Source organism: Eptatretus burgeri, chromosome 12 (genome assembly GCF_056783735.1).
Source record: "Eptatretus burgeri isolate ZD-2024b chromosome 12, Ebu_testis_v1, whole genome shotgun sequence".
NCBI lineage: Eukaryota > Metazoa > Chordata > Myxini > Myxiniformes > Myxinidae > Eptatretus > Eptatretus burgeri.
In genome coordinates, this window is record NC_140972.1 from 11,432,343 (window position 1) to 11,442,883 (window position 10,541).

At 47.0% G+C, this 10,541-nt stretch overlaps 1 protein-coding gene across 4 annotated transcripts in view; it reads left to right on the plus strand.

Moving 5' to 3' along the window:
- The window catches only part of ISYNA1 (inositol-3-phosphate synthase 1), a 129,967-nt gene that overhangs the window by 58,924 nt on the left and 60,502 nt on the right, over positions 1–10,541 (plus strand). For all 4 annotated transcript variants that reach the window (XR_015050215.1, XM_085849515.1, XM_085849514.1 and 1 more), the window contains 3 exons: positions 6,551–6,700; positions 6,856–7,074; positions 7,174–7,338. Coding sequence is in view for 3 of the 4 variants with exons in the window: in XM_085849515.1 (XP_085705641.1) it covers positions 6,551–6,700; positions 6,856–7,074; positions 7,174–7,338 (534 nt within the window). In the remaining variant the exon portion in view is untranslated. The remainder of the gene's footprint in view (positions 1–6,550; positions 6,701–6,855; positions 7,075–7,173; positions 7,339–10,541) is intronic.

Here is a 10,541-nt window from a genome sequence, read left to right on the forward strand (position 1 = left end):
TAGGGGTCGCCACAGCGGATCATCCATTATGATCCGCATACTGATTTGGCACATACAGGTTTTACGCCGGATGCCCTTCCTGACGCAACCCTGGTCGCCTCTTACGACACAGGGATCAGGATTTGGGTTTCGCCATGATTCCGGGCTGCTCGACACCTTGCCCAGTGCAGAGTCCCCGTCCTCAAGCGATCCTCCAACCCAAGCCTCCGAGTAGCCGGATTACAGGCGCACGCCACTACGCCCGGTTATATATATATTTATATATATATATATATATATATATATATATATATATATATATATATATATATATATATATATATATATATATATATATATATATATATATATAATAACGGCTGTGGAAATTCGCAGAACACCATAAAGGATATCCCCAAGATCAGTTATATCGCTAAGTGTGTGTTCAGATAGATTTCCCCACCGTGGTCTAAAGGGATTTATTCGTGTTGTCAGGGCTGTGATCTTTGAGTTCGCCGTTATTCTTTGCTATCGTTATTTTGGACCAACCACACCACCAACCACCTTTCTACAAGCACCCAACCACACCACCCTCACGACCACCACCCCACGCCACCATTACAACAACCACCTTCTCCACACCCACGCCACAACCCTCTCCGCATCAAAAACCGTCTCTGCCATGGAGAAAGAAGAAGGCGTTCCGATAATGCACGGATTTTTCCTCTTACTTTCCCGCGCTTTGGGACCGGGGAGGGGCGAGTGGAGGGAGAATAGAAAAGTGTTACCATGATGATTGCTACGAAAAACCCCGACTCACGAGGGAAACGCCCCCCCTTCTGGAAGTTTCCCGCAGGAGCTGGAAGGAGGGTGGGGCGAGAAAGGAGGGGGAATAAAAGCGAGCGCTGAACGCAGCGAGGTGTGTGTGTCATAAGAGGCTGAGCTGTGTGGAGAGAACCGAGTCTCTGTCAGGGTTCGGAGTATGTCTGTCTGTCAGGATTCGGAGAGTCTGGAGAAGCCAAGGAGCTGTGTGGAGGTTTGAGCTCGTGTCAGTCGGGAGCTTGGAACAGTCAGTCGATGGAGGTCCGGGCGTCGCGAAGGAGACGTGGGCTGGAGGCGCCACCCTGCTGTGTCGCGCGAACCTGCGCGTTCGTGTGGGGAGAGCCGGAGAGAGCTCGCCTGCCACACGGAAGGCCCGAGCTCAACCGCGGCTACGCTAGCTGCCGTGGGGACGGACGTCGCGACTCGCCCCATCAAGGCACCACGAGGGTGCAGGTAACCGGCAATGGTCTCGTGGGGCCCTTTCGGTCACCAAAGCTCCACGTTATAAAGGCCCACGGGCCCAGTCTGACTCCCTTGTCTATGAGGGGGTCTTTCTTGCCTTTTTTTTTTTTTGAATGAATGTTGTGACGCCGTGTCCCGCTAAGTATAAACTGTTTAGTGTACATTGATAATAACTAATAGATGGTGGTAACTCTTGGTCCTTGCTCGTGTTTTGTGCCCGTCCCGCGCATTGCTTGTTTGGTTGCATGACTGCATGCGTGTTTTTTTCATACCTGCATGGCTGTATATGTGCATGTGTGTAAATAAATGTGCTGAGTTGAATGTGAACCCGTTCGTCGTATCATTTTCCCATATTGAACCGCCGTATTGCATTTCGGAATGGTAGCTGGTTTTTGAATACCGATAATAGAATCGGGTCCAGCGAGGTCTGGCGATAATACCCCGCTCTGTTATCCCAGAACGGAACGAACCGCATAAGCGGTTCGTGTCCAAGCAGGCCTTTGCCGAGGTACGGTCTCTCGGTAGGTTACCTGCGCGAATACTTAGGTATATCGATATTCGGCGATTGACCCTGTCGCGCACGGGTAGAATACAGAAGAGGCCGTGGTAGGGTTAAGAACCCACCCGTGACTGGTTTCTGCCGTTGTTCCAGAAAGTCGCGACTGAATTGCTCGTCCGGTGGGTGTGCGGCTGCTATTATTGAAAAGCGGTTGTTCGCACGCTGGGCGGACGGTAGATTCGTCTATATATATATATATATATATATATATATATATATATATATATATATATATATATATATATATATATATATATATATATATATATGTGTGTATGTGTATACCTTATCGAGGCAAGTGTGAGAGCTAACACAGCAAGAGGGGCGGGAGTGGGAAGGACAAAACAGTGGGGAACAGAGATCTGTGGAAGGAAGAGTGATGGGGTGGGGAACATGGGGAATACAAGATGGACATTACAGGGACTTTCAGGAAGGACAGCAGGGAATTTGAAGGAGGTGGGCTTGGGTGGATTATCGGGGGTAGAAAACATCGAGGATTTGGGTGGTTGATCAGTGCCCCAGATGAGATACACTTCTAGTCTTGGGGGGATTTCAATGCATCGACTGGAACTGATGGGGATGGTTATGAGGTGTGTGTTGGTCCCCATGGGTCAGGAACTATGAACCAGAAGAGCACTAAGTTCCTTGGCTTTGCAAGAAGTCATGGATGTAGGGTGGCTGGTTCATGGTTTCAGCACCCACAAGCTCATCGCTGGACTTGGTATTCCAACGCTGGCGGTGTGGCAAAGGAGATTGACCATGTCCTCATTGACGGTCGTTGGAGGATGATCCAGAACTGCAGGGTCTACCGGAGTGCTCAGTTCCTCAATACTGACCACAGGCTTGTTGTAGCAACTCTAAAGCTGCACCTTAAATCCTGGAGAATGGTACCATCCCAGCCTAGGCTGGATGTTGGCAAGCTCAGGGATGAGAGAGTAGCTGAGGAGTTTGCGAACAGGCTGAGTGGACACTTGGGGGGTCTGGGTACTTTGGGGGGTCCTGAAGAGTTGTGGAGTGCCTTCAAGACCACAGTCCTTGATGTTGCCGGTGGATGTCTTGGAACTCACCGCAGGGCAAAGAAGAATTTTGTCTCTCAAGGGACACTGGATACCATTGACCAGAGTCGCAGGGCCAGGCTGAATGGCAGAGCTGAGTTGTTCAGGGAGCTGAGGCGTAAAACTGTACGTGCACTGAGGGTGGACAAGGAGGCCTATGTGCGAGGAATCTGTGAGGGGGTAGAGCATCACCTGTGGACAGGTGATTCTCGTCCCGCTTACAGGGGAATTCACGCATTGCGTTCATCCAAGCCCATCCCTCGGAGCACTGCAGCTAGAGCAGAGAGTGGTTGGCTCTTGACAGAGTAGTCTGAAGTGAAGGCCCGCTGGGCCGGTTACTTTGAGCGGTTGTACCGGGCTGATCCCCCAGCTGTCGAGTTGGACGTCAAGGGTGTTACAATCCCTGTTGCTGACCCTCAAATCAACTGTGGTCCACCTTCGCTTGTGGAAACACGGGCTGCGGTGAACCAGTTGAAACGGGGCAAAGCTCCAGGGATCTGTGGCATCCATGCTGAACTTCTCAAGGCTGGTGGAAATGCTGCACTAGTGTCATTGCATGCAGTTTTGTGCTCTGCCTGGAACACAGGCATCATCCCAACTGATTGTAAGAGGGGCCTTGTTGTTCCTCTCTGGAAAGGGAAGGGTGATCGCCAAGACTGCAACAACTACCGAGGGGTGACGCTGCTCTCAGTGCCGGGCAAGGTCTTTGCTCGGATAATTCTTGATAGGGTTCGCCACCATCTGCTTGAGCACCAGCTTCCAGAGCAGTCAGGCTTTACACCAAAGAGGTCAACGATTGACCGTATCCTTGCTCTTCGTGTCCTCACCGAACGCAGACGAGAGTTTCGGCAGGGGCTGCTTGCAGCCTCTGTTGATCTCTGTAAAGCTGTTGATGTCCTCTGGAGGATTCTTGGTCTTCGTGGGGTGCCACCAAAACTGATCGATCTGATGTCTGAACTCTACTCTGGTACTGAGAGTGCTGTGAAATGTGGTGGTACCATCTCTGACTTATTTCCAGTTGTTACTGGCGTTCGTCAGGGGTGTGTACTGGCCCCCACACTTTTCAGCACTTGTATTGACTTGATTTTAGGGAGGATGTCGGAGAGATCAAGCTGCGGTGCATCGTTTGGGAATGTCAAGATCTCGGACCTTGATTTTGCAGATGATGCAGTCATCTTTGCGGAGACTTTAGATATCCTTTTGGGGGCCCTCAAGGTGCTAAATGAGGAGTCGGAGCCGCTGGGATTACGGGTTTCTTGGGTCAAAACTAAGATCCAGGCTTTCGGTGACATCTTGGATGCTGCTGTCCTGTCTGTGTCTGTTTGTGGTGAGGATGTTGAGGTCGTGGAGAGATTCACTTACCTTGGCAGTGATATTCATGTCTCTGCTGGCTGTGAGTCAGAGGTCAATAGACATCTGGGTCGGGCCTGGGGAGTCGTGGATTCACTGGATCATGGGGTGTGGCACTGCCGGTACCTGTGCGGGAGGACGAAAGTCCGACTCTTCAGGTCCTTGGTACTTCCAGTCTTGCTCTATGGATGCGAGACTTGGACTCTGACCAAGGATCTGAGACGGAGACTTAATGCCTTTGGTACCAGGTCTCTTCGGAGAATCCTTGGCTATCGCTGGTCGGATTTTGTGTCAAACGAGCGGTTGCTGAGAGAGACTCGGATGAGATTTGTTACCTGCATAGTCCGTGAGCGTCAGTTGCGGCTGTATGGACATGTGGCTCATTTTCCTGACGCTGATCCTGCTCACCAGATTCTCTCAGCGAGGGAGTCTCACGAGTGGAGGAGGCCAGTGGGCCGACCACGTGCCTCATGGTTGCAGCAGGTTGACCATCATCTCAAGGAGATGGGGATGGGCCTGGCATCTGCCTGGGGGTTGGCCAGACGGAGGCCCCTGGAATACTGGCAGAAAGTAGACGCAGTGACGCGCTGTTCTGGCACATGCTTCCATACCTGACCTGACCTGAACCAGTGACTGAACCTATACACCATCTGTGTGTGCAACAAAAATGCGCACAACTTGAAATTGCGTGAATATTGATATTTCTCAGCATCGACGTGCACTGTCTGGACATGAGGTGTCATCCAATCGGACATGAGGTACAATCATGCAACTCAAATTTGTATAATATACATTATGGCCTGAGGTTCAGGGTTCGCAATGAGGGGAAGCCTTCAGGTTCCTTCCGAACACCTGTTCTTGATGCCACCAGCCATGGATAACTCCATGGTCTGGCAGTTTGCTAAGCAACTTCAAATGTCAACATCGTTAACTCTAACAGGGTTATCCGTGAATCTCCGTTTACCTAAGGAGGTGACTAAATTAACCGAGTTTCGTGCCCTCTGCTCACTGGGGTTACTGCCGAGCGATAGTGACTAACAGCTCCTCAGTTTGATGTTTAAGCAATGATCACCATAAATAATCTGTCTTTTGACATGAGCGGCCATGCTGAAGCCTACGGGTTGGAGGTGATGCTTTGGTCTGCGCATGCGTAAGACTTGTGTCCATTGAAGATCTGGGGAGCGCTCGTCACTCTCTGTACATTTTGATATCTACAAGACTAGAACCAAACTCGTAACGGCATAGGAGTAAACAGGCTGGTTCAGAAAACTACACAAGCCAAAAGGGAATACATGAAGGATGTGATTGCTTTCCAAATTTGTAGATGTGGCAAAGTTTGGAAGTAAGGTGGATTACAGAGAGGGGAATGATCAGATTCAGGAAAGTGTACATAATTAAGAAGATTGGCGAATATAGTTTAACATCAAGAAATATAATGTGCCAGGTGGATATAGATATAGGTCGAGGTAACAGTTTTCGGTTGTATTTGTAGGAAGATAAATTATTAATCAAAAGATTGTGTTGGCATTATACTTTAATGTCGTGAGGCTTCATCTGGAATATTTAGTTTTGGTCACCACATCTGAGGCAGGGCATAGTTGCCATAGAGGGGGTTCAGTGTCAGGACGAGATTGATCCCAGGCCTATCTTGATTGAGATGTGAGTGGCTGAAGGTTGCGAACCTTTATACATTAGAAATGAGGTCATTATGAGCGGATATTGACAGGAATGGTAGGTACCTGGGGTATGGATGAGTGATTGTATACATGTCATGATTGTGGTATCTGTGAGAGGGTCTCATGAAAAGGTGGATGTGATGTGGGTCTTGGTTAATTCCTCACCTGGCAACCCCCTTTCCCAATGAATAAATAACGTTGATTCAAAAAAACAAGATTGCATTCATGTTTCCAGAGTCGTCACAATATTCCAAATGGCCTCCTGTGTCAAAACTCCTTGTGTAATCTGAAACATCCCCACAGTTTCCAAAAGGGTAGGCTACTGTGTTGGTGCCATGGACATTTTTTGGCTGACAGGTTAAGCAGGACAAAGGGTGAAAAGCTTTAAGCAAAGGGGAGGTGGCCAGTTCATGTTGCTATTATTGCGATTTAGGTATTTGGCTTTGTTTTGCATCAATTTTATGTTGTTTATGGTGGCACCAGGCCTAATGGGCCAAATGGCCTCTGAGTTTGTTGAATTTTCAGTTTGTTTTTTTCCCTTGTGTTGTGGCAATAACCTTAATTGCCCCGTATTTCCATGTAAGTTTTGCTGGGTACAAGCTGTTGAGAGGTTCTTTGCTCATCAAACCAAATGCCTTATGAAACAGCTTGAACAGCTGAGATGTGACATCCGAGACTTCCGCTCCAAGAGTGATGTAGACAAAGTCATCCTTCTGTGGACAGCCAACACTGAGCGATTTGCGCTTCTTCAGCCGGGTGTCTCTGATACGGCAGACAACCTCCTGCGAGCCATTCAGGTGTCTGAAATAGATTTTACACTGACTTTTATTCCTTCCTTGGTAATGCATTTTCTACAAAGTATTAGGCTTCACATGTTGTCCATAACCCAATGAGGTTCACATTCCCTTTCCTTGATGGCTGCCGTTTATCTATTTCCCTTTTGTTCCGGCAGCATGATGAGAAAGAGATTTCTCCTTCTACACTCTTCGCTGTGGCATCCATACTGGAAGGCTGCCCTTACATCAATGGCTCTCCGCAAAATACGTTCGTGCCGGGCCTTGTGGAGCTGGCTATTAGGCATGATGTACCCCTGGCTGGAGACGATTTCAAATCTGGCCAAACCAAGCTCAAGTCTGTCCTTGTTGACTATCTTATATCTGCTGGTCTAAAGGTTGGTTTAATGGATTGTACTTTTTTTGGGGTAACCGACTCTTGAAAATGTGGTGATCGCACGTTTTTCGATCTCCCTAATGCCTGTTTTTGTTTTCAGCCGGTGTCCATTGTGAGCTATAACCATCTGGGAAACAATGATGGGAAAAACCTTTCATCCACCAAGCAGTTCAATTCCAAGGAGATCTCTAAAAGTAGTGTGGTGAACGATATGGTGTCTTCGAACCGGATAATGTTCCGACCTGGCGAACACCCCGATCACTGTGTACGTGTCGTGCCTACCCAGAAAGGTTGATGTGCCGTTTGTATGCCTCAGTACATTAGCTTTGATCATCGAGTTAGAGATTTGCATTTTTGTGCAATTTGATGGATTCCTAATGTTTGTACAGCAATGGTTAATGCTATTGCTTGGGAGGGGAAAAAAATGCCTGTGTAAATAAATAAAATCTTTACATTTAAATCAGTAAAACATTAGTTACAACTTGAGTCAAATTATTGTGAACTGTATGCTTGGTGTTATCGAACCTGATCCGATATTCCGAGCTGAAAAGAGAAGTAGTGACATCTGTAAAGAAAAGTAAAGAGGAAGCGATTGCTTCTGGGCATGAAGGCATCCGATTGTCTAAACCACTTGGAGCATTTAAATTGAAGTGATTGATATTGCAAGCAGGATACGGATCAGCTGCTTATTACAAGTACTGTTTATCGAAGATTTGCAAGCGTTGTCTATTGGTTGGTCTGTCTCTGTCTGTCTTACTTGGAAAACCAACGACATCTTTCTTGTTCCTTTTTCAAGCATATTGGTCAGTAGATTTTATTATTCTGTCTGTTTGTCAATCAGGCGATTGATTGACAGGTCACAATTTTAAACCGATCTTCACGAAACTTCACCAAGTTTTACAAGTAGACTCAACTGAGAAGCCTATTGATTTTGAGGTCAAAAGTCATCTTGAGGTCAAATTACTAAAATTGTTATTTTTCATCCGAGTAACCTGAAAATTAAGCAGCAATTGCACAGTGCATCACTGAATTGGGAAGCCAACTTTTAAGGTCAAAGGTCAACATGAGGTCAAACTTGTATAATTTATATCCGATTGACCTGAGCTTTGATGAAGATTGTCAATTTTAATCTTTGATTAAATGGAAAATTTGATGTTTCCATGGCAACCTTTGGAGAGGGGACAGATTTTGAAAGTATCGTGCTCTGCACAACGTCTTTTTTTTCTTGTTTGTTTGTCAATTTCTTATAGGTCACCATTTCAAACAGATCTACACGAAATGGTAGAGTTTGTCATAAGCAGGAAGCCTATTGATTTTGAGGTCAAAAGGTCAACACAAGTCAAATTTCCAAAATTGTCACTTTTTATCTGATTGATTTGAAATTTGAAGAGGATTTGCATATTTACCTCTGCCACTGAAGGAGTGAAGGTGGATGGAGGTTGTGTTTTCACCCCTGTCCGTCTCTCTGTGCACAAAATATCTCAAAGTTGTGGATGGATTTGGACGAAACTTGGTGGATGAGTTGGTTTGGTGACTAGCACAAGCCGATTAGATTTTAGTTCAGTTCCCAATCCAGATCTGGCCTATCAGTTGGATACAAAACATAAAGTAATGAACCTGGCGGAGGTATGCTCTCCACAGAGTGCCCTTCTCGTACGTCACTGAATTAAACCACCAATTATTTTTCAACATAAACCAAATTGATAAAATCCTCAAGTTTCATCTGATTGTCTTGAAATTAGAAGAGGATCTGCAGATTCGCTCATTGACTTCAACCAGAAATCCTTGAAGGTCAAATTTGTTTTCGGGATTTTGCAAGTATCATGTTATGCATGACCCCTTTCTTGTTTTGCTTGTTTTCTGGAAACACTACATTTCCTCAAACACATTTTTAAAGTAACCGCATCATCAGGAAGTATGATGGCAGCCACATAATATTTTCTTCCTTTCAACCTTTGGTGTTTCCTGGTACTGTGAAACACCACAGCATGTCAGGATTATGAATGAACATTTGACTTCTCAATAGATACTCAGCTGCACATATGGTTTGTCCACAGGATTAAATTGGGGGATTTGTGACTCCCAAAGTTCATTCACCTGTCTCTTATCTGAGCTCAAGCGTTTGGACATCGGTATTGCAGCACTCTCTGAGGTTCGGACACTGGATTGCGGTGAGATCATGGCGGGTGGTTACACCTACTATTGGTCTGGTTGCTCTGATGGTTACCATGCCCAAGGAGTTGCTGTGGCTGTGTCCAATAAGCTGACTGCAATGATAATTGAGGTAACACCGGTCAACGAGCGTATTATGAGACTAAGGATTCGTCAATCCTTGGGTGTCCTTTCCCTGATCTCTGTATATGCTCCGACTGAGGCGAGTGATCTCACCATGAATGACGCATTCTATGCCGCGCTCAAGTTTGTGGTTGATTAGTGCCCCAGGCGAGATACACTTCCAGTTTTGGGGGATTTCAATGCATCGACTGGAACTGATAGGGATTGTTATGAGACGTGTGTTGGTCTATATAGGTCTGGAACTGTGAACCAGAATAGCACTAAGTTCCTTGACTTTGCAAGAAATCATGGACTGAGGGAGGCTGGTTCATGATTTTGGTGCCCACAATCTCATCGATGGACTTGGTATTCCAACGCTGGCGGTGTGGCAAAGGAGATTGACTATGTGCTCGTTGGTGGTCGCAGGAGGATGAACCACAACTGCAGGGTCTACCGGAGTGCTCATTTCCTTCATACTGACCACCGGCTTGTAGTTGCAGCTTAAATCCAGGAGAATGGTACCATCCCAGCCTTGGCTGGATGTTGGCAAGCTCAAGGATGAGAGGGTAGCTGAGGAGTTTGCGAGCAGGCCAAGTGGAGATTTGGGGGGGGTGGGGTCTGGGTACTTTGGGAGATCCTGAAGAGTTGTGGAGTGCCTTCAAGACCACAGTCCTTGATGTTGCCGGTGGATGTCTTGGAACTCATCGTTGGGGAAGAAGAATTTTGTCTCGAGGGACACTGGATACCATTGACCAGAGTCGCAGGGCCAGGCTGAATGGCAGAACTGAGCTGTTCAGGGAATTGAAGCGCAAAACTGTACGTGCGCTAAGGATGGACAAGGAGGCCTGTGTGCGAGGAATCTGCGAGGATTTAGAGCATCACCTGTGGTCAAGTCATTCTTGTCCTGCTTACAGGGGAATTCGTGCATTGCGTTCATCCAAGCCCCATCCCTTGGTGTACTGCAGTTCAAGCGGAGGGTTGTCTGCTCTTGACAGAGGAGTCTGAAGTGAATTCGTGCTGGGCCAGTTACTTTGAGCGGTTGTACCAGGCTGATCCACCAGCTCTCAAGTTGGACGTCAGGGGTGTTACAATCGCTGTTGCTGACCCTCCAATCAACTGTGATGCACCTTTGTTTGTGGAAACAGGCTGCGGTGAACCGGTTGAAATGGGGTAAAGCTCCTGGGATCTGTGGCA